The 26,846-nt window shown below is 42.6% G+C and overlaps 1 protein-coding gene across 2 annotated transcripts in view; it reads right to left on the minus strand.

The window, feature by feature from the left end:
• The window catches only part of GRM7 (glutamate metabotropic receptor 7), a gene marked incomplete at both ends in the record, with an annotated part of 782,439 nt that overhangs the window by 31,098 nt on the left and 724,495 nt on the right, over nt 1-26,846 (minus strand). Inside the window, 2 exons of one of the 2 annotated variants that reach the window (XM_079794369.1) lie at nt 17,012-17,082; nt 23,049-23,295. In XM_079794369.1, the coding sequence (XP_079650495.1) occupies nt 17,012-17,082; nt 23,049-23,295 (318 nt within the window). Of the gene's footprint in view, nt 1-17,011; nt 17,083-23,048; nt 23,296-26,846 lie in introns of those variants that run through there. The other variant, XM_079794370.1, reaches the window with a different exon arrangement.

The raw sequence follows: 26,846 nt of genomic DNA on the forward strand, positions 1-26,846 counted from the left end.
CCACTTAAGGGAATGTATCCCAACAATCCTGAAACATCATTAGAAAGAACAGATGCACCCCTATGTTCATAGCAGCATTGCTTACAATATCTGCAATCTGGAAACAGCCCAAGTGCCCATCAGTAGATGAGTGGATATAAAAAGATGTACATTTACACAATGATAATACTATATAGCTATAGAAAAAGAAGGATCTCTTACCCTTTGAGACTGCATGGATGGGCCTGGAATTATTATGCTAAGCGAGATAAACCAGTCAGAGAGAGACAAATATCACATGATCTCACTCATATGTGGCATCTAATGAACAAAATAAACTGATGAACATAGGTCCAGAGACATGGAAGCATGGAACAGAAGGACAGATCTCAGAGGGGAGGGTGGTCAGGAAGAGATTAACCAAAGAACTTGTATGCATATATGCATAGCCCACGGACACGGCAATAGTGTGGTAAAGTCTGTGGGGGTGGGACAGGAACCACACTCAGGGGGCTCAAAGTAGAGGGATGGGGGGCATCTGTAATACCCTCAATAAAAGTAATTTTTTTAAAAAGTAGACTTCATGTTGGACTAGTATTTGCATTAGTTTAGCTACTACTACCATCTTTCTCTTTTGAACTTTTTGATTTTTGAAATTTCATATGAAAAACAGAAGTGAGACTGTTCATAAATCACACACCTTCCCCCTCCCTCCCGTTATTATTTAAGAACCAACTTACTGTTAGTAACTAGATGAAAATCCGCAGTCTGCAATTAAGATCAGTATATATGACAGTGTAAATGGGGCTTGAGTACTTTATTATTTGTCTTTTTATTACTGAGGTGCCTTAAACCATCGTACTTGCAAGAAAACCTAAACAACTCGTACGCGTAATTACAACTTGCCATATTTTTATGTTTTCTGCTGAGACAGAAACACCTTCAGATAGTAATAGCCACCTGAATTATGCCAAGTTTTCACACTCACTATGTAATTCAATTCTACAATGACTCGGTGAGGTTCGATTCACTGAGAGGACTCACACTTGTCAAAGGAGTTAGGTTTGAAAGTCAGTGTGCCTGGCAAGCAATGGGCATGTCAGAATTTTCCTTCACAGTCTATTCAATCCACATTATCCAAAGTGTAGTCCAAAGACCAGTACCATGGTCAGCACCAGGAGCACCTTAGAAATGCAGTCTAAACAACCCAGTGAATCCACAGCTACGTTTTAACAAGACCCCTGGGTGATCATTTGGACATTAAACTTTGAGAAGCCCTGCCTCACATGATTCATTAATTCGTAAGGCCTGCCACTGTGGAAGCCGAAGAGTCCAGAGTTACTTACTGGGGTTCTCTTTGCATTTTTGCTGAGGCTTCACTTCCCCGGGAGTGGAGGCCTGGCTCTAGATTGAATGAACAGGGAAAGCAAGAAAAGCAGGCTTTCTTTCCTTCGCTTCCTTCTATCATTCCACCCTTTTTTCCCATAGACCCCATGTGTCTGAGTTCACCTTAGTTGAAAATGCATGCATTGCCACTCCTGCGGCGTTTTATGTATCAGCCCTGAAAGGGATTGGCACCCGCCATGGGCCAGGGGCTGCGTTAGGAGGTGGTGACACAATGTCAAGGAGGAAAAACACCTCCTATCATTATGGAACTTAGCGTGGGGATATGTCTACTTGGAGATGGTTATGAGCAGGCCTGCATGGCAGGAAGAATACTGTGTTCTGTTCAATATCGTGTGCAGTTGCCAAAAAATTCTAGTGAAGAACACCTCCTGTTAGGAATCCCTATGAACTGACCCTCCACTCTAGGCTAAGAGGGCATTTTCTGAGTGAATATCATCACCAGTGTATCTACACTCCTTCTCCAACCCTAACCAAGGCCAGAGGGGTGGAGTGAAGTTAAGGCAATTGCATGCATCTTCTGCATGCGCTCCCAGCCCCAGGCCCGCAGTGGCCAAAGAGAATCGATGGTGTTGAGAATGAAAGCAACTTTCAGGGAAGGCTGGGCGGCGTGCCAGAAAGGTCCTGCCTGTAGCTCTGCCAAAGCCCCTCACTATTGCGCAGGCCCAAGCACGTCTCGGGCTGCTTCCGGTGCCAACCCACGCTGGATATCAACAGTCCCCAAACAGTCTAAGCAGTGTCATGCTCCTGTTCCTTGGAGGAAAGGGGTGGGGATGCTTCATTGCACTGCCCTCTTGGGATTTTATCAATTGCACTTTCTGGCTGATCGCTTTCTGTTCTGTTAACATCTGTCTTGGAGAAGAAGAAAGCGTTGTCACTTCTAAAGGAAGGAGTCACCCAGGAAATGAGGGCTGATCACCTAATGCTGTGATCTGAGTTTCTTCCTGACACCTTGTAACCGCTTACATTCATGCCGGCTGTTTGCTGTCCTTAAAATGCCACAAGACATTGCTCAGTGTCCCTTTCCTGCCCCAAACAATGCTTGGCAGATGTTTGGGGTTTGATGTCTTTCCATGCCTTTCATCAGAGCAGAAACGGCGCTTCTTGGTGGCTGTTCTCCCCGTACAATGGCCGGGAGGCGCTCTTCCTGTATAATGATCCATCATGTTTAATCAGAATTTGCAACTTCCCTCCGAATGAAAGGAACAAAGCTCATATTACAGGACATTTATGACTAAATCTATTTACTATTTATGAAAAATTTAAAAGCTTAGCAATCTTCTTCCAAGACACACTGTAAAGCTTGAAAAAACCCCAGCTGTTTCAAATTTCAAGTCATTAGTGGAATGCCTGAACTAGACTGAAGCGTTCTACTTGAGTATCTTTTTGAAAAAACAAAGCTGTTGAAGACAATGTTCTTTATTACCTATTTCCCCACTACCACGCGAGCTGAGAGCCTGTTGCTCCCAGGAGAACTGCTGATGCAGAGGCCTGGACCCCACCATTGCAGCCTCCCAGTCCTCCCAGTCAGAGATCACAGTGAGATGGGCTATGGGGGGTCAGGTTTCCGCCTTGAGTTAAGGGAGGGTCACAAAGTGGCCGGGAGGTGTTCTTGTTGAAGGCAGATCATGGTCTTATCTGAACACAAGAGTCCCCAAGAGTTCCCAGGTGGGTCTGACCTCTCCAAAATCCTGAATGATTCTCTTAAACACCGAATGGGAGGGGACACCAATTATTGATGTCAGCCATGCATCAGACCACATCCTGGGACCTCCAGCATATGTTGTCTCACTCAACCTCCAAAGAACCTGGTGGATGAGGGACTTCAAATCCCCACGTTGACAGACTAGGCAGCTGAGAGAGGAAGATGCTTGTGTCAGAGTTATGCCACGTTGATTCGAAAGCCCTTGACTCTGACCTGAGGCTGGCTCTCCGTCAGAGACAGGGCGTTTGTTTCTTCTGGTATCATAGGACTTTTCATGGAAAATCGAGTTATTCTTAACAGAAATCCATATTAAAAACTAGGATGTTGGCTAGAAGCTTGGAGCGACACTCAATTCCAAATGGTCATGGCAGTTTTGTAAAGAGGGTAAGCAAAGAATTCTTCCTAATCCTTCCCAGTGACACAATAAAGAACTCACTGGAAGCCAAAACAGGTCACAGGGCAGGAGAAGGCTCAGGTGTGAGGACTGCATGGAACTGTACCCTTAGGTCAGTGTTTCTTCACCACCTGAGGTACCGTTCTGAATTAGATCATTTGAAAACCATCTTTTGTTTTATAAAAGTGACATGTTTATCTTAGAATATTTAGAAGGTGCATAGATCTTTTTTTCTGTTTATAAAAGTTCTGCTCTGAACACATACTCCTTGGCTTGAAATTTTGTCCATTTAGGGCCTTGGGAGAAGAATATTTCCATTTTTTTCACGTTGCCAAGTGTCCAGTAAATGTCCCTACAAAGTTGACACATTGTGTTCACACTCAAGCAGCGACAGGGAATCTGACATGGGAGCTTCTTGAGAAAACTGGGTGTTCAGTGTTCCCCCAGATTCAGAAGCTTTCTTAGCTGAAATGAGGCTTTGAGTTTTGAGCTTTCAGATCAAGGATTGGCCGCGTTCCAGGGAACACTGGGCAAAATGGTTGCCTGACTTTGGCACTGTTCTTAGGGAAGATCCTTTGCTATCTGCGGCTTTAGGATTTCTGACCATGCAATGTATAAAGTCTGAGAACACATCCTGTTTGTAAGCTGAGAACTCAGAAGCCTGCCTTGTTTCTCACAGAACCTCCTAATGCTTCTTCAGGTTATGTTTTCTGCTGCTCCCCACTGGTTAAACCGCAACTGGCCCCTTTCTCTCTGCAGGGTTCTTTCCCACAGCCATCAGAATAGAATTTCAGGATATTTGCAGTGAGTTCTAATATATTTTCTCCTGCCTCACACACCATGTGCTTGTCCATTGGTTTTCAACTGGGGCATCTGTGTCCTCAGAGAACATCTGACAGTGTCGAGGGACATTTGTCTAGAGACGTTTTTGATGTGCATAATGGCAGGCTGGAGATGCTACTGGCATGTAGTGGTTAGGGATCAGGGGCGCAGCTAAGCATTCTATAATGCAACTGTGTAGTCCCAAGTACCACTAGTGCCATGAGGGAGAAGCCCTGTGGTGTCACTATAGGATCTGCCTCAAACATTTCATTTTCTTATCACTGCAGGGGGCACTACAGCGGCCAGAAGCATGGCCTCTGGCCTCAGAAGGCTCAACTTACTCCTGGGTGACTTTGGGAAAGTGATTTGAAATCTCTGTGCCTCACTTTCTTCATCTGTAAAATGGGCCTGATGATGCCTATCTGATAAGGTTTTTATGACTAAACGAGCTCATACTAGTACATGTTAAGTACTTGGAATAGTGTTGGGTTTCAGAAAGTACTCAAGACCTGCTACCTGACACGGCTGCTAATGATGTTGCCACCAGCTCATGCCCTGTGACTTCATATAGGATGGTCCTTCTGTCTGGAACACCCTCTGTCATGTTGGCCTACTTTTTAAGCCACAGTTAGAATGTATCCTTGTCACCCCATGAGAGCGAATGGCTACTCCCAGGCCTCTTTACATCCTTCTATGCATCTGTGTATCGTGTCTGACAGGAGTCAGACGTTCTGCCTTCTCTGCACTGTGAGCTCCTGGAGAAGCTGAGGCCGGTCCTGTCTGGGTTCTCTATGCCCAGGCCCTACAGCAAGGAAGGCCGCATAAATCACACTGGTTGGTTGGGGGTCAGGCTCCATTGACAGGAAGATGAGTAGAGACAAAAGAAAGACTAAATTCTCTCTTGCTTTTCAAACTGGATTTACTCTCCTTACTAAGCCTCACAAGGCTATTTGCTTAACAATAAGAAGCCCAGATTTCAATTTGGCACATGCGGTGTCTTTAAGCCACGCTCTAATGGTGTTGGAAGGCGACAGCTTAACAAAGTGCAATACAGAGCCCTGTTTCCTCCCAGCACACACAGCACACGCCTCCCCTGGCCTTGGGCACAGACACAGCAGATGTTGTTATCCGGTGTTGATCCACTTCCTCGTCTTCAGCAATCTATCTTTCTTCTCCATTCTGGATTGGGCTGTTCCCTTTCTGTAGATCCTAGTAAGGTCACCTGCTACTCTTTGCTGGTGATCATCTATAGGTAAAATAAAAACATTTTGTTCCCCCTCCCCCCTCCCCCCGAATGCACTATAGATCTGAATCTTCTATAATGAGGGATTTTTCTCTCCTTGGCGTAAATGTGAACTTGTCAGTCTAAAGATAACTGCAGGTTTTCATAAAGAGATGCTTGGGTGTGATGGGTCCTTAAGCTACTTCTGTCAGTAATACCTTGGACAATTTTCTGAACCCCCTGAGCTGTAGTTTGTATATCTACAGACTGTATCGCCACCTCCCTCAGTGTGATGCCCTGTGGTGAATGAGATGCTGTGTGTGTGGGCATATGAGAAAACAAAACTATCAAATGTGTATAAGGGCAAGCTGATTGTAACAGTGAATTGATGATGATGTGATTTTTAAGAAATTGTCTATATTTTCCTTTTTATCTTTTTCTGCTCTTCTAAAACATGGGGTCATTGATACTACTTCATTGACATTATTTCGTGACCAATATAATCAATTTTGTGTGTTTTTTTTTCTTAAAAAAAATGGAGCGCTTCAAAGTTCAGAAATAGAAAGCGACAGTAGTTACTCTCCCTCCCCCTACGCAGCCGGTTTATAGCTTACTTTCTGGAAGGAGCACCCGAGATGCTGGGAGATGGTTCTCTTCAGGGGCATAGAGCTGGCCTGGGGGTGAGGGTACTGGCTCTTGTTCCTAACTTCCCACACTGGCTTAATTGCAGAAGTTGTCCCCAAACAGAAATGGATAGCGGAGATCCCTCTAAACAATGCCTAACATTACTGACTGTCCGTGATCCACACAGAGTGTCTGCTTGTCGAAAAGGACAGACCACTTTTCCTTTTGGCCTGTGTTCTCCCTCATCCTTAAACACCTGGTGAGGCACCGGCCAGGCACTGATGCCTGCAGCTAGCCACACACAGGCCCAGGAAGACATGGTGATTTGACTGTGAGCCAAAGGACCAAGCATTTTCCAGCTGCCATCAGATTTCCAAAAGTGGCCAATCACAGGCGCGAAGTGCCTGGCAATGTTGTTTGAGATTGTGCCAAGGCCTGGGTTCACTCCCTTGAACACTGAGCTCGGCTTTTTGCCCTTGAACAACATGGGTACGGCACGTGAACAGATACACGGCTGCCGTCTGGGTGGTGATTCAGAAAACCATCCTCTGTACTGGCTACAGGGTCCCACTACCAGACACGTGCTGCCACCTTGCCTACTTTCCAAGAATTATGTGCAACTTCAGAATCCACTGCCACAGAGCCTTATAAATCATGTATGAAAGGAATGGAGGGCATCTTCCCAACTGAGAGAAAACCGTTTTTGGAAAACATTTTGTTGTTAGTTCACAGTATTTATTGCCCACTCCACAATGTAAACCACTGTTTAGATGCTATAAAAGAAATACTCCCAAGAAATGGGCCCCACGCTCTCAGAGAGAGACTGTATTTTCAGTCAATGGAGAGTGCTAAGAACAAAAGCTATCTGTCTCTACAATAAAGGAAGCTCTCATTCTCCTGTTTACTATCGCTAGGCGACGGCTCAGACCTTTTGCAACGATGGCGATGACCTGTATCTTCGCTGTCTAACTTTGTAGTTACTAATATGTGTGTCCACTGAGCAGTTGGAATGTGGCTAGTGCAACTGAGAAACGCAAGTTTTAATTTTATTTAATTCCAACTAACTTAAATTTAAACAGCCAAGTGTGACTAGTGCCTACCATGTAAGCTGAGAAGCTATAGCTCGGTTGGTAATATTCATAACTAGAAGAGTAGCAGCTAATTATTGAGCATTGTATTATATGCCAAGCATTGTATTATGCATTATATGCACTAATTTATTTTTTAAAGTCTATTTTCATTTATTTCAGAAAGGGAGGGAGAGGGAGAGAGAGATAGAAACATCAATAATGAGAGAACATCATTGATCGGCTGCATCCTGCACTTCCCTCACTGGGAATTAAGACCGCAACCCAGGCATGTGCCCTGACCAGGAATTGAACCATGACCACCTGGTCATAGGTCTACACTTAAACACTGAGCCACACCAATGGGGTTATATGCACTAATTTAATCCTAATGAACAACTCTCGGAGGCAATTGCTAATATCATACCCACTTTACAGATGAGACAACGGAGGCACAGAGAGTAAGCACTGAGCCCACATGACAATCTAGAGTAGGGCAAAGTTGGATTTGGCACCTCGGAATAAGGGCTTTAGCACCCTCAGTCTTAACCTGTGCACCAGCCTGCCTCTCCATAAGATGACGGCAAATTTATTAACAACAAGGTCATTGCGGCACGGGTTATGTCAACCCTTCTCACTACCTGATTGGGCAGAAAGGCAGGAAAACCACCAAAGCATGAAAAACAATTTAAAAATAGTAAACTCTTTTGAGGACATCAGGGCTAAATAAATTCAGAGTTGCCCTACTGAGTTGCTTGGAATAATTGCATAAGGATGTGTCAACTCCCTTTGCCTACACATCCTGTGGCCCACTGAGCACAGGAAAAAAGAAATATTTCCCCTGTTTTCTATTTGGTGTTGTCATGGAGATGCAGCCTCAAACAAAGATGGTGCTGTTTTTCGCTCCAGTAATAGAGTTCGGCAATTAGCATCATCTTTATTTAGTCTGCAACACCAGTCTGGAAGATCTCTTGAGAGAAGACCTTGAAATAGCTTCCCACAGACAGAGAGGACTTCCTGGGAACGTGGTGAATGCCGCTGGTGTGATAAACCTGAATACACTTAAAAAAAAAAACAGCCTGTTTAATATCCTGAAAAATGTTCTGTGTGATCGCCATCACATCAACACCATATTGTGGGTGTTGATTATCAGGCAAGATTATCAGTAAGAGTTCCCGAACCTGGATGTGTATCAGAATCCGTGGGAAAGAGCGTTCAACACATGTGACATTTTGATGAGCATCAGGGTGGGGAACAAAGGATTTAAATTCGACCAAAGTATAAACTCAAGTGCATTTCAGATTTCTTCTTGGCACATTTCTGGCCATAAATCGGATTTTGAAATTGGTCCTTGGTATTTCCTTACAAATCTGGTACTAACAGGTGGTAGTAATTGAATTTAAACTCGCCACCATGGCGACCGTGTTGCTGTCTCGAGGCCTGCAGTCAAGGGAATACGCGCTGTGTTATGAAATTAAATGAAAGCTGAGTGTGTCTAAATGTGGTTTCCTGAGTGGCTCCTCTGAGAGCGCAGTAACATTTTGGCTTTAGGACACCGTTGCTCTAAAACAGGATCAATACTAAGCAGGTTGAAGACTAGACAGGAGAGGTATTGATATTTCAATTTGAAAATCCTGCAGGTTTTTCAGACGAAAAATCAGAGGCAGGCGGATTACTTGGCACGCAAACTTTATTGTGGATGGTACAGAAGGAGAATGGGTACAAGAGATGGCAGGGCAGAGGATCAGACTGGCATCTCCAAATTCTTTCCTAGAGGGAACACAAGCAGAAACATCCAGTCAATTTAGGGGACACCATGGCAACACTGCTGCCTACCATCCCAACACCCCCCATGCCGAACTCTGGTCCGAGAGCTGTGCTTTCTGTGGGCCTCACAACCGTCAAGTTACCCACCGAGTGCCCCGAGGCACAGGGAGGTGTCAGCATTCAGCCTGCATGGCCTAAACAATGGCCCCCACACGCTGGTCCCCTACTCCACTCTGTTCTCCTTTTTATGGGCGTCAGGTAGGAGCCCCCATTAGGGCTACTGTCCCTGCTACTTGACCCAGAATCGACTAAGAATTCAGTACTCAGGGGGAGACTGGCTTTCTCAGGGGTGCGTCAGGGTAGGGATTGCTCCCCCATTTGGTGGCATTGACGTCATTCTTAAAGCCTCAAGAAAAGGTTCCAGTGGGCCAAGATCTCAAGACTTGTTTCAGTATAATGTTTCTTTATTTTGGACTATTGAGAGAGGACATTGCTGATACGTGGTGAGGACCCCCCAGGACTAAGCCCATACTGGAAACGGGGCAAGGTCTGTTCCATTCATTGAATGCACTGGCGGGCTGGGTAGCAGAGCCTCCCTGGGATACTTAGAAGGATGCAAAAACGATAACTTGCCTGGGACAATCGCCTGACTGTGGGCCAGTGCAGATGGTCAGTGCGGTTGCACTTTCTCACCTGAATGGAAACAACAGCTCAAGTCTCAGTCTGGACTTTGGCAAACCATGGGAAATGCAAATGCAAATGAAATTTGCAAACATGACAAGAATGAGGGAGAGAGGAATTAAGTTCCCAGAACAAAAACCTAGCATTTTTCATGCTAATCCTAGGTGGCCAGCTTAATCAAATTTTTAGCTAACACAGATGATAATGAGCCTCGTGGCCAGTGTCTTTCTACAGCCTTGCTGTGATGAAGGAAGAGAGAGAAGAAACAGGTGATGAAGCTGTGGTGGGAATTAGCTTTTCACATTCGTGGGAGAGGAAAGTGTCCCTTTTTAATGCTACCAAAGCCTCTCCTGGATTTGTCCTTTTCTTAGGTTTCCATGCCAAACGCCATCACTGTGTGCAGAGGTGGTGTCTGCTTAGAGCCATCAGTATGTGACGCTTTGTGATTTTAACTGTGAACAGGCTGCGCTCAGCCCTGGATGACCTGTAAGTCTTGATTATGTTAGTGGATTTCAATGACTTCTCAAGAGTTCAGCATTTCCAGCTCTACAAGGCCATGTTCTTTGAGGCAGGAACTATACTCTTTAATTTTCAGACCATCAAAAGAATCCAAGAGGAGGTGAAATAGCATTAAGTAGTCTCATCATTTGCGGTATCATTAAGAGGAAAAAAAAAAAAAAAAAGGAAAAAGAGGCCACATCTCTCATTCCAAAATGGCCCTGAAATCAGATTATGATTTTCAACTTGAAGCCCTGGAGGGCCTCGCTCATCTTCAGGAAGCAACTGAAGAGAACAACAAACAAATGCTGATTAGATGGAGGATGCAGACGGAAACGTTTTGTCCAGTTCCACTCAATTTCAGAAAGATATATTGGGAAGGAGTCTGGCCAGAGGATCCGAGTGCAGGCACCCACTGTGCCACTCATTGGTGTGTGTCTCTGGCAACTTGCTTCACAGCTCCAAGCCAGGTGCCTCCTATGCTAAGTGGGGACAATGAGATTTGTCTCAATGGATGGCTGAGCACTTTGTAAGGCTGTAGCAATAGGGATGATACGGTGCAATTATCATCATGGTAATTGATATTGTTGTTATTATTAAATTTCTGTAAAGAACGATGCCAGGTCCTTTGAAGACTGAGATGAATGAGCCTGGCCCTCCATGGAGTTCTCCTTTTGAAGTAAGCTTGAAAAATACCAAACTTCAAAGTATCAACGAAGATCTCTGAGAGGTTTTGTTAATTGATGTTGTTGCAGTATCCTGGTCTCCAAAGGAAACCTAATGTGTTTTCACAAGCAAAGATTAAGGGACTCTATTGCACTCAGTCATTTTTCTATCACTCAAGACATATCCCAGAGCTGTTATTTGTACTTAAAATGCTCCTCGGCATGCCAGCCAACCTGAAGTTACCTGTCGAAGTTAATCACATGGAGTGGTTCATAGATCAGGGGGTATGAGCCTAGCTGTCCTGCAGCAGCCTGGCTGAGTGACGGATGGCCTGGCCTGTCAATTCCACCAAGACAAAAGCTATTAATGAGCCATTACAGGACCACAGTGAGCCATCTCAAAAACAGGGCTGGTTGTGCAGCCAGAGGAAAGGGCGCCTGACTTCCTGGGCAATCTAGGTGTCACCCCCCCCCCCCAACTCTGACGGCTTATGGTAGACAAAAATGCACCCACCAAAAAAGAAGAGAAAGGAAAGCCAATTAAAACAGAGACAAGCGGGACTAACAGTGCTACACACAGCCCTTTGTAGAGGAGGGCTTTCATTTATGTGTCCCATGCCATCTCCGTGGTATCCCAGCAAGGAAATTTGCTCCCATTTTATCCAAGAGGAAACTGAAGATCAGGGAGAATGGGACTCAGAGGTCCATGAGGCGAGTGAGCTATGCTACCCCAAGTATCAGAGTCAGGGTTAGGACCCTGATCCAGTTTTCCTTATCCGTGGCCAGAGGGAAAAAAAACACACAACAGGACATACAAGGTCATAACCGATAACTTGGACCAACACTTACAGCAAGTGGGATTGCTGATTCCTGTCATGTTCTTCTGATTGCTGGGGTCAGCTCAGCAAGATCAGGCTTTGGAGACGTGTCCTCGGGCCTCTTGATGCAAGCTTGGGGTCCTCTGAGGTTACCCTGAAAGAGGCAGAGACATAAAGGTAATTCAAACCTAATTTTAAACTTGAAAAGAAAAAAAAATAATGATAATATTCATGTGGATCATTAAGAGAAATAATGATTACCTTTGGTTCCTAGAGAAAGTTATTTTAAAATGCATCCAAGTTCCATTGCACAGCCAAAAAAACAAAAAAAAAAAAAAAGAAGAAGAAAAAAGAAAAGAAAGGAAAACAAATCCTCGAAGCTGAGCCATGTCCTTAGGAGGCAGAAACAAGTCACCATCACTTGAGTCCAGAGAAGATGCTCATTCACAGTAATTGGGAGGGAAGGTTGTAGAGATTAACTGACCTTGGTTTAGGACACACACTGTTTCTTTACAAATGCAAATGATGCTTGGGGCCTAAAAGACAAAATCTGTCCTTAATGCCAGTCTCTAAGAAAATGCATTAATAATAATAATGATAATAATAAAACACCTATTGATTGCTTATGTTTTTACTGAAGTAGAAGTTATAGTCATTTAAGCAAATACTTAGGATCCATTTCTTTTTTTTTTTTAAATATATTTCTTTATTGATTTCAGAGAGGAAGGGAGAAGGAGAGAGAGATAGAAACATCAATGATGAGAGAGAATCATTGATCGGCTGCCTCCTGCACGCCCCCTACTGGGGATCAAGCCCGAAACCCAGGCATGTGCCCTTGGCCGGAATCGAACCTGGGACCCCTCAGTCCGCAGGCTGATGCTCTATCCACTGAGCCAAGCCGGCCAGGGCAGGATCCATTTCTAATGGTAACTGAAATCCCGGTGCCCTTTGAAAGAAAAATGGTGTAGATAGCCGTTGTCCATAACAGGAAAGAAATAGAAATAAAACTTGGTTTTATACGTGGGGTTCACTCATCAAAGGTACATCAACTCCACACCTGCAGACGCAGCCCTGCCTGGCTGGTTGACAGTCGCACATAAAGGCAACAGCCCGGGGATGACACTGTGACATCAGGGCTAAATGTTGCCTTTCCAGGGCACTGTGTGCGACCTTAGAGGTCTGATCTGGGAGAACACAATTCCACTTGCTGAAGCTGTAGACTTAGCGTTTTCTCAGTCTTAATAAATACCCACTCTGAGATATTTACTGGGTATGTACTACGTCCAAGGTAAGGCTAGGGGCCTTTGGTATATGAGGGTTTGTACTCCATTCCGAGCTCATTTTCTAATATTTGCCAGGCCCCTTGCTAAAGGCGCAGGGATAAAGGTGATGCGGTCCCACTATGCGCAGGCTGCTTCCCATGTGTCATGCCCTGAACACCTAATGCCTCAGCCGCACACTGCTTTCTAGGCCTGGGACACCATATTCTTTTGTTCTCCGGGTTCTTTCTGCAAACTTGTGTCCTGCGTTGAGTGTCCTTTCTTTGTGGCTGCCTGGAGTCCTTCCTCTTTTAAGACCAGCTCCAACCACACCTCCTGGTGATGCTCTGTTCACATAGCTCAGCAGCACTTTCACACACCTCTCCTAAGGGCCCCTGTCGCTCTGAATTATAACTGCTTACCTTGAAGTCTTCCATCAGATCTGGGCTACCTGAGGGTACTGTCCGCTTCTGTCCCTAGTTCCTAGTCAGTTCAGGGCTGACCCAGAGGAACAGTACTCAACAAATGTTTCTTTGACCTCACTTAAGATTATTCTTCCAGTTACTAAATCCTGGCCAGGTGTGCCGTGACATGCTCACATGTAAAACCTGACACAAAGAGTTTGAACAGGAAGGATTTGTTCCTTAAGCATTATTAGTTTTGCTAAAAAAGTGTCCTTGTTTTTTGCTACCCTGAGGAAATAAATGGCATTGTAAAAATGAGACTGCATGTATTATAACTTAACCTATGGGCCACCTTTTCAAAAGTAATTTGGTCGTTTGACATCATATACCTCCCAGTGAGAAGGAACAGAAATAATGTGCTTGTATTTTTTTTCAAGTTCATCTTGCCCTTGATGTTTACTTTCATTTTATATTCTTTTCCATCCAGTTATTCATCATAATAGTTTATATTAAATAAAACTCCCCCCCCAAAAAAAAACCACAACAACCCACAAAACTTGACACACTTTTCATGCCTTTGGGGTATGGTGTGTGTGTGTGTGTGTGTGTTTCTTTTATGCTACAAACTAGTAGGAATTCCAGCCATGTGCACTTTCATCCCATTCTTTAAGTTCAACTGAAGTGACAGAACAGAGATGGCAAATATTAATTGGTTTTTGAGGCTGCTGAGATTGTAAACCCCAATGAGAGAAATGATGGCATTTCACAGAGCTCTTAGGCAGAAAGAGATATGCCGAAAAGATTTATAGCTGCATTTATTTCTAAGGTGATTTCATGTCAAAGGTCAGGTGACATATATTCTTCGCTATGCTTCACTTACAGAATTTCAGAATGGATTTTAAATTGAGAGAGTCTCCAGTTAACTAAGAAATATCACAGTGAATGTTAAGGAGAGAGAGTCTCGACATAACAGAAAAGTTGGATGTACAGTTCCCAAAATGTAGAAATGGTGAAATGACCTCATGATGGTAATTATAGAAAAATAAGAGATTATTATTGTTTTATAATGCCATTTAATAAATGAAGGAAAGGTCAATTCTAGTATAACCAGTGTACTTGCTCGGAAGAACATACCTTGTGAAAAAATACTCAGGGCTAATAAATGTCCATATTTGCTGAATTAAACTCTTAAAGTTTTAAAAACCAGAACACCATCCTCTGGTTTGAAAATTGACCTCCTAACAAAACAGTCAGTTTCCTGTCCTGGTGATGAAGCCAGATTAATTGGGCTTTTTTTCCTTTCTTGCTTAATTGCATTTTGAAATAAGTGTCACCAGATTGATACCACTCTGCAGAGCTGTCAGATGTAGGAAAACGTTCAGACAAAAGACGCAGGCAGTGTTGCTCCCGCTGCCGCCGGGCCCAGAGTGCGTGTCGAAGGTGGGTGCAGGGTGTGGGGTGCGTTTTCCAGCCGCGTCAGGTTCTGCTCTGTCTCAGTCTGAACCCCAACAAGCAGGTGTGGATTTGCTCCTTAGGGTGCGCCTTTGCTGATGGTGGGGGGTGAAACTGAAGTCTTACTAGCACCATAGTTGGAAGTTCACTCTTGAACCTCTAGGTTTTTCTTGCCTGTGTTGTCTCCCTGAAAACAACCGCCTAGAAATGGGTTTGAACACATAACCTAGAGCTTCTTTCTTGGTGCTCCCAGCTTCCCAGTCTGACTGTAACCCATAAAAAATGGTACCCTCCCTCCCTGCTTGGAACTCACTTAACTTAGAGTAGCTTCCATTCCCCGTGGTTTTTAAGTAGCTATGTTAGATATTTATCATTAATTTGTAAAGCCACCTCTAAATGGGCAGGAAAGGGAACACCGAGTCAACATTCTTGAAACAAGACAATTCTAGCAAAAAAGTTTACTTCTAACTAGCACATCCTAAAAATATATATTTTTTACTGAAAGATTGACTGGGGACCACTTTCATCTTGCACCCTTTCAACCAAAAGGCATCAACTTAGAATGGAGCTGGCGAGAATTTTTAATGGATCGAGATTAAATCTATCGTTTTTACCCAGGGAAAATTCCTTCTCATTTATTCTGAGGCAGTCTCCTGGAAAAGGACTATTAAAGTGATGAGCTGCAGTGTTTTGACAAGCACTTGTACTGCAAAAACTTGAAATCTCACTGGAATACAGTTATATAGTCACTGGGAGAAGAGAATGCCCTATTTATAAACTAGGACAGATCATGTTGATATGGAGAAAGGAAAGAACCCTGTGAACAATACGTCTGAAATTAAAGACTGAGGCGCTGGCATCCATCTAAAATCAACAGAAAATGTAGTTACTCTTTGAAAGTACTCTTGTCTTAGAGTGCTAAATGGATTAAAAAGAGCAAGATATTGTTTGTACTTAGTAGACCATTACAGAAACAAAGATGGAAGAAACATAGCAATGATCTAATAAAAGTTCCATGTTAGCCACATAGAAAAGAGAGACTAGCCACATCCTGAACCAATATTTCCCTCTCCTATGGTATGACCTCTCTTCTCTCTCTTTCTCTCTCTCTCTCTCGGAATCCCTCTAGAGATAGGTTTCTCTATTTTATAAGCATAATAGGAGGTTTAGAGGAAATCAAAAGAAACCCTTTTATTCAAAGCCACCACATGCTTTTAATAACTTTACTCCATGTTTTCTACCATTTATTTTCCCTCCGTTTGGAATACCCTGCCTCCAGCTGGATAGGATACTTGCAAGTGTTGTTTTCCCCTATGTTACAATATTGCTTAGGCTGAAGTAGGGAGGTAATAATACGACCACTAATATTCTTCCATAGTGATATGTAAGCATCAATGGTGAATCAGTTAGTATTCTTATGGCAGTTCGTCCCATGTCCAATTCACACATTACACCATTCGCTGTGTTTTTAAAGCTATTAGTTTGAATACCCTTAGTATTTATTGGTGATTCTTGGGTCTGGCTAACGTTGAAATGCATTTTTAGAGTCCTGTGGTCTTTTATTGGACCTCTCCCAGCTCTGTGAAATGACTGAAGCTGGTTCAGTGTTTCTCCAAGGCAGAACTAGGAGCCACAAATCATCTTCAACACATTATCAAGCTCAGCCAGCAAACCCCTTTTCATTTTTTTTTTGCTTCAAAGAACAAACCAAGACCATTTGGGATTTAAGGTGGTAGGGACATTCATTGTTTTTTGAATGAATACATTTCTAGGAAGGTATACATTTCTTTGAATGTATTTAATAAAAATAAACCAGAACAAACATTTTTACTACGCTTGTAAAATATCACCCTTCTCTCCCTGTAAGTTTTCAAAATTGCCTTCTAAAACTAGACTGTGAAAGCATACATTTTAAAAATAATCTCCCACCATTGGTAGTTGTAAAGTAGAGTATGTATCAGAATGACCAGTGCTAATTCTGCCATAGTCGGCTACCTTTTCAGGAAAGACCAATGCATACACGCTCATACAGATGTTCTCCAGAAAACACATCAGGCATGTGGCTTATAGCAGCTCCTTCTACCAAACTTAGTTAACAGATCATCCTTAAAAACACGTTTCTTCACATACATAGATGTACAGGCAATCATGCACAGTTTTCATGGACACATTTCTAATTCTCAGTAAAGACAAGAACACACAAATAAATAAAAATTGGATTTGTCTTACCTTTTGGAAAGCAGGCAAAAGCTATACTGTTGGTGGGATAGTGTACCAAGTAACAGACTTTTGTACACTCTTTCTTACTGGTGGTATACAGTCTACAGGAAAAGTAAATATATAGGTACGTATAAAATAAATGGTCAAACAATATTCCTTCTCATTCTTTTGTTTTTTCTTTTGGAGAAGAGGCTGCAATAGAGACCATAGACATCATGCCCACTCTTTCAGTGGGGTCACTAGCCTTTGGTAGACCAGTTCACCACAATTCGGGTACCTCTGAACATGGGAGTACTGGTGCCTCTTGGTTTAAGGCAATTTGGCTTGACTTGCTTGAGGTGGAGCAGTTGAGAGAACCAGCCCCCAAATAATTTATCTGTCTGGTCAGAGTTGTTTTCTTCCTATTGCCATCCCTTTTATCCGCAGCCTGTTCCAGGCATGCTGACCAGCCTGCATGGCTAGTCCAGAGGATGAAGCCAAGAACACAATGCTGAGGATGCTAGGGCTGTAACAAATGAGGAAGCAGCACGTAAACAAAACCAAACCATAACAAATTTACACAGCACAGGCATGTGTTCCAGAATTTTCCAGACATTGTTAGTTGTGTAGGCTTAGATGCGCAAATCCATTTTACAACAGGTGTTTTCTGTGTACATTTTAAAATATATATTTTATTGATTTTTTACAGAGAAGAAGGGAGTGATAGAGAGCTAGAAACATAGATGAGAGAGAAACATCGATCAGCTGCCTCCTGCACATGCCCTACTGGGGATGTGCCCGCAACCAAGGTACATGCCCTTGACTGGAATCAAACCTGGGACCCTTCAGTCTGCAGGCCGACGCTCTATCCACTGAGCCAAACCGGTCAGGGCTGTGTACATTTTTAAATCAAATATTTCCTTCTTTGAGAAAGCACAAAGTATTTATATATTTTACCATACATGCAAAAGTGGTAGTAAAGAAAAATAACATCAGAATACAAAGTTAGCCCTAGCTGGTTTGGTTCAGTGGATAGGGCGTCCGCCTGCCAACCGAGGGGTCTGGGTTTGATTCCAGTCAAGAACACTTGCCAGGGTTGTGGGCTTGATCCCCAGTGGGGGGCATGCTGGAGGCAGCCAATCAATGATTCTCTCTCATCATTGATGTTTCTATCTCTCTCTCCCTCTCCGAAATCAATATAAAATATATATTTTAAAAAAGATTACAGTTATATGTAATATATCTTACTATAAATTTTCTATTTTAGGTGCAAATTATTCTTCTTCTAAAATGTGCTTCACCAAACAATATGCTTATCGGTTTAAACTAGTCTTGTACATGGTGTCCTAGCATATGTCCAGCCTGTATCTCAGTGTCAAGTACTCAGTCATACGCCCCCACATCCAGGAAGGGAGTGTGTCCCAAGTGTCCACCTGCTTGACATCTCAAGTTGCTACTGACCCCCCAGAGGAAACTAACTCAGAACAGCCCAGGAACTTCAGGAGTTTTTCTGCAAGGCCTGGGGATAATAGCTAGAAAATGGATGCTAGTTTAGCACAAAAGTAGCTTAGGGCTCCCTATCGCTACCTGCTACCTTTACGAGGAGAGTATCTGACCAGAGGATAAGTCACATCTTCTGGTTCTGACCCACCCAGGTGAGAAGGCAGCAGGTCTTACCCACTCATCTCAATACACTCACGCTGCCTCAGTTACTATTATCCGTCCAACTAGACAAGGGTCCTGGTGGCCATCAATATGCCAAGTTCCAAGCACAATCAATTTGCCATGAATTTACATCTGCCAGGTCAACGATAAAAAGGTGCCCGGCCACATGGCAAATGCAGAATGCAGAAGCCAGACCAGAGCTTGAAGTGCCCTGATTCTTGGACAGGGATGTGGAGAAGGCATCATGGCAGCCAGGTCCAAAGCATTCCAAACTAGGTCAGGCTCTTCTGATCCTCTAGCAACAGAAATCTTGTTTGCATAAATAAAAATTCAGTAAGTCGCTGAGCTACACCCCTCTCCCCCCTGCTGTTCTGCAGTCAATGCGGAGACCAGCAAGCACCCGGATATCTAAGGCTCCTAGCTAGCAGATGCTCTTTGTGTATTCCGTCCACAGAGAGGTTTTTCTCTCAAACAGTGGCATGTTAACGGAAGAAGTAACCTAAGAGGAAAACTGAACCTCTTGGGGAAGAGTCAGGCTGTGCCAGGGCAGTTTTGATTTCTGCTCCTGGTGAGCCAGCGGGTTTGGTTTTATGTGGACACGTAGCTGCGGTGGCGTTGGGTGGGCAGAAGCGCACATGCACCGGGTGGCGGCGGCAGGGATGGAGCAGAGCTGCTGGAAATGAAAACACTGAGGGTCGAAACAGGTTGGGACTGTGTGTTCCGAACAACCATGAGGAAGGGGAGATTTCTGTTTCATTCTTCGCTTTGTGGTGCATGCTAGAAACTGCACTTCTTCTCCAATCCCCTCCCTCAGAGAATCGTGTACAGAATTTCCCCTTTGGAAAGACACATTCCTTCTCCAAGTGCCTGGCCTGTGCGTTTGTTTTCTTTTAACCAGACAGCTGAATTTCAGGAAATATTTTCTTTGTCTCTGTTACCAGAGCTCAGAAATTTGAGATGACCAGAGTTGTATTTGACATTTAATAAAATATAGTAGTAATGTTCCCTCGCACCAGAATAGTCTAGTTGTCTGTTTCATGAGTTGAATTTTTCACTACTGCTCTTTCCCTTCACGTGTACATTTCTGCATTGTCAGGGCTGGGTGTCCAAGTCTAATTGCTCCCTGTGATACCAGTTTCCTTAACAGTGGTTCCTTCTGGATCATTTGAAATAACTATTTGTTTGCACTTTGGTCTCAGGTCAAACGTTTCATTTCTTTAAGTGAACTTTGCTTCAGATCATCATCACTGCTAAAACTTGGGGAGATGTGTCCAATATGGGCTCAAACTGAGTGTCCTAGAATGAAATCTCAGCCTGTTAAGAGAGATAATTTCTAGAGCTGTGTTGTCCGATATGGTAGCCATAGCCACAGATGGCTATTTAAATTTACACTCTTTAAAATGGAGCAGAGTTAAATGTGTCTTTCCTCATTATGTAGCCACATTTCAAGTGCTGAATAGCCACAGGTGGCTAGAACATTTCCACCACCACAAACAGTTCTGCTGGGCAGATTTTTATCTGGATAATGTCATTAAATTCCTCTTTGGGACTTTTGCGAGCTGGGCCATCAGAAACCCCAATGTTTGGAGGTACATGAATTTCCTCCCATGGTTCAGCAAATACCTAGTTCAATTCTTTATGGTGTTTAGGGAGTGTCTAGACGGACAAGTCCAAAAGAACTAAATCAGTTTTTCAAAATCTTTTGGACTGATTACGAGATAGAGGCTCTATTTGATTTATCTTTGTGTAGGCACCAAAACAACCATAATGACAAAAGTCAACAAAACCTTTCCAAGGGAAAGGCACCCAATGCATTCCAAATGGAACACTTGTTGTGAGTGATACAAGTAATAAGGTGTTTGGGTTTTGAGTTAGTAGGATGCGGCCTCTACCCGGGCAGCCTTCTTTGAGCGCACGTTAATCCTCTCTTTATAGACAACACTTCAGGCAATAATACATTTCACAGCACATTTAACTACAGAGTCTGCCACAATACATCATTATATTCTTTATACGCAAGTATTGCCAACTGTGGAAGCCAAAAGAGTAAGTACTGTGCTGGAATTACAACATGCCACTCACATCCCAAGAAACAGCAGCAAAGAGAAACAAGCATGGGTTTGGGAGTCAGACCTGGGTTTCAGTCCCACCTATGCTGCTAACTAGACCTGTGACTTTGGTTATGTCACTTAATCTTGCTAAGCTTAGGTTTCTTCAGTAAATGAGAATCATAACCCCCATTCCACAGTTATTGGGAGGAGTAAGATAGTCCACAAATGACATTATGCATAATGCCCATTTCAAAGGACAGTTGATGTATTATTATTATTATTAGTAATATTAGTAGTATTGTTAGTGTTAGCATCATCATACCCCAAACAGCTTCAATAGGGATAGAAACTAATAATTAAAAGTTAACAGCAGTAGCAATGTTGTTTCAAGCTAATTATTTTAAGTAGCATAATACTGAATTGTCCAAATTAAAAACTTCTAATTTGGTCATTTTTTTCAATACATTTAGAGTTTTGACTACATTTTCTGCTTATTGATTTTAGGCATATCTTGATGTATGTGTATGTGTACAAATATAAATGTAAATCAGTTATTAGGATGTCTCCAAGGATAAGGTTTTTATGAAATGCAAATTGACAAGGGGTTCTAGAATAAAACTCTGTAGAGGTATAAATACGCAGCTATATTTGTTAATACAAGTATACATATAAATAGATGCATAGGTATGTTCATGGAAATATTTCTTTTTGGAAATTAGTTTTATCTACTTCCTGGTGTTCAGTTAGCCTTTAACTGCACCAGCATATCTACATAATAATACACACGGAAATGTACTTTTAGGCAAAGATTTTTGTCTTTCAGGAATGGAAGGAAATTAACACTTAATTGCTCGACTATTTTCCAGATGCATGATATTTCATGACAGTTATGACATAGATATTAAGCTTTAGGAAAGCTCAGTGGGTCTCAAAGTCACACAGCCAGTGAGTGGCTTGGATTTGAACCCAGGTCTGTCTCAGCCTGAAGCCTCTTCCTACATCACATTGAATCCCACAGCAATCCGCCATCCACTTCTCTCCACTGACCATTTGCTCTGGAAACCCAAGGTCAGAGCCTGTTCATTCTGCCCATTCTGGTTCTCCCTTCTCTCAGGGTGATGTGTCTCCTTCCTCTCCCCTTGTCCCAGAATCTCTTCTATTGAAAAGTCAAAGGGAGGTCCACCATAGAGAAGCTAGAAGATATGAATTCTTAAAGTGTTGTACAATATTCACTCAACCAACCATTTAGAAATGGAGATGTGCCAGATCATGGATCTCTCTACAGTATTTGTCAGGATCACACTCCACTGCCTCCTGGTTTTTAAAGATATCTCTCTCTCTTGTTGCAGACATAAAGGATTGCTTTATAGTATTTAGACTAGGAATTCTTTTTGCTTGGCAATAAGCCTTTGGCTACAACAAAATCGGCTCGTAACTGAAAAACAGTATATCTCCAGTGACTGAATGATAACCTGAACCCCCCTCCACTTTAAAAACAGGAAGTGTCATGAACACTTGTTTCTACTTCATTCTATATGAAACTGAACAAAATATTTCTAGGAAAAAAATTCTAGAAGTCTCCTTTTTAATCTGAAATTTACTATAACACCAGTATTAGTAAAATTAGCAATTGGGAATTCTATGCATTTAACCTCTGGATAATTTTTTATGCCTACCTTATTTAGGTTCATTTGCAGGGGTGAACAAAGGCTACCCAGAGGTTACAGATATGTCATGTAGCATATCAGATCTGACATTTAATCCTTGATCCCACTCAGGATATTTAGTTTTCATTGAATGGAACTCTCCTGCGGTGATGTGGGAGATGTCTTTCCCACACGGGGATGCCATTCCCTTGTGGAGTCTGGGCCGGTACACTTGGATGAAAGTTTTCCAATGTTTTTGTGTCTTTACTAAGCTATGATTGCTTAGTAAAGAATCATAGCTTTCTCCTCATTCATGTTCCAGTGGAAAGAAGTTAGGATTCTAAAATTCTTAAATATTCTAATTTCATTCCTGCTGCTAGAGATCAATCTGGCGTTAAACGTTTTCCTAACCAGGAAGTTGTTCCCCTAACAGGAAAGGATCAATAAAGGTGTTTGTTGGGAAGGGTTGGGACCAGAGAATGAGAAGCAAGGGGCAGGGGAGGTTTCCCACTTCTGAAGCAGTGCCTCCAACAGGGTGAAAAAAGAAAAGGGTGTTGAGAATAAGGCAGGGCTCTTAGGAGAAAATGTTAGCATTCCTCAAGACAACCCAAGTCACTAAGACAAGAACGGTTCCCGTGTTTCTTCCAAGAAAGGCAAGCATACACCACATTTCCGAGAGCTTCCTGATGCAGCATAGGGAGAGGAAAGGAAGGAAGAGGTACTTACTGTTTGGATCTACGTTTTCACAGAGTTCTGTCTTTGCCTCACCGTTGGGTCTGTCACTAGGTTTGTGTGACAGCCGTGATGACATGGTGGCTGCTGTGACTACTGCCTTGAAGCTTCGCTTCCGTTTCTGGACATTGAGTTCAGGGTGGAAAATGATGATGTACACTTTCGGCATGTATAGCATCCCCAGCGCCACTGACGCACTTAGGTTCATGGAGATTGTAAGCGTGGTGGTTTGTATGTAGAGCTAGGAGACACAACACACAAGACACTATTACAAATAAAATGACCGCAGAGGGAGTCTTAACACTTAACGTGATGTCAAGAATGACTATGGCTAGGAGGGAAAGCATAGCAATCACCAAGGGTTTCTGATTGGAAAAAAAAAAAGACAGGATGACTCTGAACATTTATTGGAGAGTTTATGCATATTTTTATTGTTCGAATGCCATTGGGAGAATCCATGTGCATGCTTGCCCTGGAGAAGTCTCCTACATAGAATTTCAGAGTAGACCCAGAATCAGATTTGAAGTACTTTTAATCAGAATGGCAATTGAATATGAAGACAGGCAGATCATGGAAATCTGTAAAACCTTGAGTAAGGGTTTTTATCCCCCATACTTACACAAAATGATTAAACTCTACATGACCTGTTGATACACAGAGACTCTAGGGCCTTGTGTGAAAAGTCATTATGTCAATATACACTGAGTGGCCAGTTTATTATGATCTCTGAATGCATAATAATCTGGCCACTCAGTGTGTACATATATATATTAGAGGCCTGGTGCATGAATTTGTGCATGGGTGGGGTCCGGCCAGCCTGGCCAGGGGGAGGGGACATGGGCAGTTGGCTGGCCTGCCTGCTGGTCGAATTCCTGGTCAAGGGGACAATTTGCATATTAGCTTTTTATTATATAGGATATACACTGAGTGGCGAGATTATTATGCGTTCAGAGATCATAATAATCTGGCCACTCAGTGTATATCAATATATGCACTTCCATCATATATAGTGTTCCAAAGGGGTTCACCTTCACTATACCTACCAAGTAGTGACTAAATTTCCCTGGAAAGTAAGCCCTTCTTGCTTAATTCTGAGTTAAAAAATACCAACAGCAAGGGACCAAGATCTAGTTAATGTTGGCTTGTCCAGTATTTTTTACACTGACCAATTGCTAATAGGTTGCAAGAGCTCTTTCTGACGTTGTTATTTGTGTTTTGGATAGTGACCAGAGCTATCCTTGTCTCCTTCTGCTTCCTTGGGAGTTCAGTCAAGCAACCACTCACTTACTATTTGATGAGTTAAATTCTTGTCTGGCCTACATTTGAAAAGGTGAAGGTTGAAGGGTGTAGAGAATTGTCAGATTAGTGAGGGAAAAACTATAGATGACTTGGTCCAGTTGTGTTTATAAAGTGCCCTGTCATGATCTGGAAGTGCCCCCACGATACATTTAGGAATATTTGCCTGGTACATGACTTATCAAAGCTATATGAAATGAGAGGTGATGGATGTGTTAATTAACTGGATTGTGGTAATTATTGTGCAATGGATCTTAAATCATCATGTTGCATACCTTAAATATCATGTTCTATAACCTAAATATATACATAATTAATTTGTCAATCATACCTCAATAGGCTGGATAAAAATAAACATCTTTAATTTGTCAATCATACCTCAATAGGCTACATATATATAAATAGATAGGTAGGCCGATAAATCAATTAATTTTTTTTAAAAAAAGAGTGACTAGCTACCATAGTCTTCCATGTTAGTGGAAAGCCTAGTTCCTTGAGAACATATTGGTCATGATTTCCATCAACTTTGCCTTTGCATCAATCTGAGGATAAAATCCCCAACTTTAATGGATTCTACGAGGCCACGAATCATCTGCCCCCTGTCTACTTTACTGACCAATTTTTCACCACTGTCCCCCACCTCCCTCTCCAGGGCGCCATCTGAAGGGGAACTTGAAGATGCTGTGCTCACTCAACCACAGACCCTGCATACGTGCACACGTGCAGTTTTACTTTATTTTTGTTTTCATTTGTTAGGAACGTTCCTCCTCTGCTGCTTAGAGCATCCAGCCAGGCTGCCTCCAGGGTTGGCCAGCTCCTTAAATCTCAACAATCTGTTTTCTTTATATCATTGGTTCCCATTTGTAATTATACTCGCACTACCCTGATCACTTGACCATCTGTCTCCCCAACTAGGCCATAGCTCTAGGCCTGTGTCCATGGTGCAATTTGTATCTGCAGTGATGGCAAACAGTAGGCACTTAATAAATACATGATGAATGAGCTCATGTGTTTGTATGATAGACACTTTTTCCTACCTATGGCTGAGTGGTCAAACAGCCTTTCTCTAAATATACTGCAGAATTTCCATGTGACCTACTGGCTGCCTAGACCTTTCTGATCTTAGGATAGAACCTAGCAGATAGTAAGTACAGCTAGTCCTCAATGTTGTCAATAGGTTCTGCGACTAAGCAAAATGAAATATAAGGAAACCAATTTTACCATAGTCTAATTGTTATACACAAGAGTTAAGCTCCTGTGGCATCTCATCAATGTTATAACAAAACGACATTGAGTGAAATGCTATTATTTAAGGGCCCGCTGTACTATGAAAGTATTGTAAAATAAGTAGAAAGATTGGAAGGCTCCGGTGTACAGGGATCCCAGAGGTATTGGTTCACAGGGATCCAACCCCATTAAATCCCAGGAGGGAAACTAAGTCACTGTTTCTTTGCTATTAAATGGGAGGCTCACTGTTAAGCTCTGAGTGTTCAGCCCAGCGTCAACTTCAGTACATTCCTTTAGCAAGTTGCAACACATTTATTTTTAGTCTCAGCTGATCTGATGCTTACTATAAAATGCTTAACTCTATTTCATCTTGGGTACTTCACATCCTTTCATTTAATCTTCCTTACTATTTCTTTAGAGATGTAAAGGCATCGGTGTCCATGGAGTAAGGTCTTCCCCACCTGGTCAGTCCCTGATGGCCTAGGCCTGTGGGAAGGATGCCAGGTGCCTTGAAATTCCTGTGGGTTTTGATAATTAAGCCTTAATTTTATCATCAACCCAAATGTTCCAGATCCAGCTTCTACTGCTTGGCTGAATGTGGCTTTCCTAACGTTCATCATGCATAATCCAGGTCATGCAACTAACGAGCTTTGAGGCAAGGGATTCGGAGTCCAGACAGCCAGGAGCTTTGCATAACATTCTTGAACAGTAGTTTTCCTAAAGTCTGATGCATGGAATGCATGCACATATTTTCTTTATGTCTCGGTTTCCTTATTTATAAAATGAAGATCATAATAGTTCCTACCTTCTGGGGGTTTTGAAGATATAATTAATATATGAAGAGTGATTAGCAGAATGCCTCGGAAATAAGTACCCATGAAATGTCAGCTGCTAATATTTACTTCCTGGCTGATAAATATTTATTAGGTTGTGGGGGTGTAGGTCTCAAGATAAGGCTTCCTCTGTACCTACTTTTATATAGTTTGAACTTTTTACATATGTCTTATTAACTAGGTTGTAATGTCTAAAACACCACACCTATTCATATCTTGTCTGAGTGAAGTATAGCAGCACATAGACTATCAGAGTACATACACAGGTGTGTACTTAACTCAGTGCCAGGCAGAGCCCATGTGAATATGCTCCATGCATTTTCTCATCTTGAACTAAAAGTTCATTGTCAGATACAGTGTGAATTCATATCATGAGATCCCAGTGTTGCTTTGTAAATATATGTAGTTGAGTTCGCCTTGTCTAACTCTCAATTTC

This window comes from Cnephaeus nilssonii (genome assembly GCF_951640355.1).
Source record: "Cnephaeus nilssonii genome assembly, chromosome: 17".
Lineage (NCBI taxonomy): Eukaryota > Metazoa > Chordata > Mammalia > Chiroptera > Vespertilionidae > Cnephaeus > Cnephaeus nilssonii.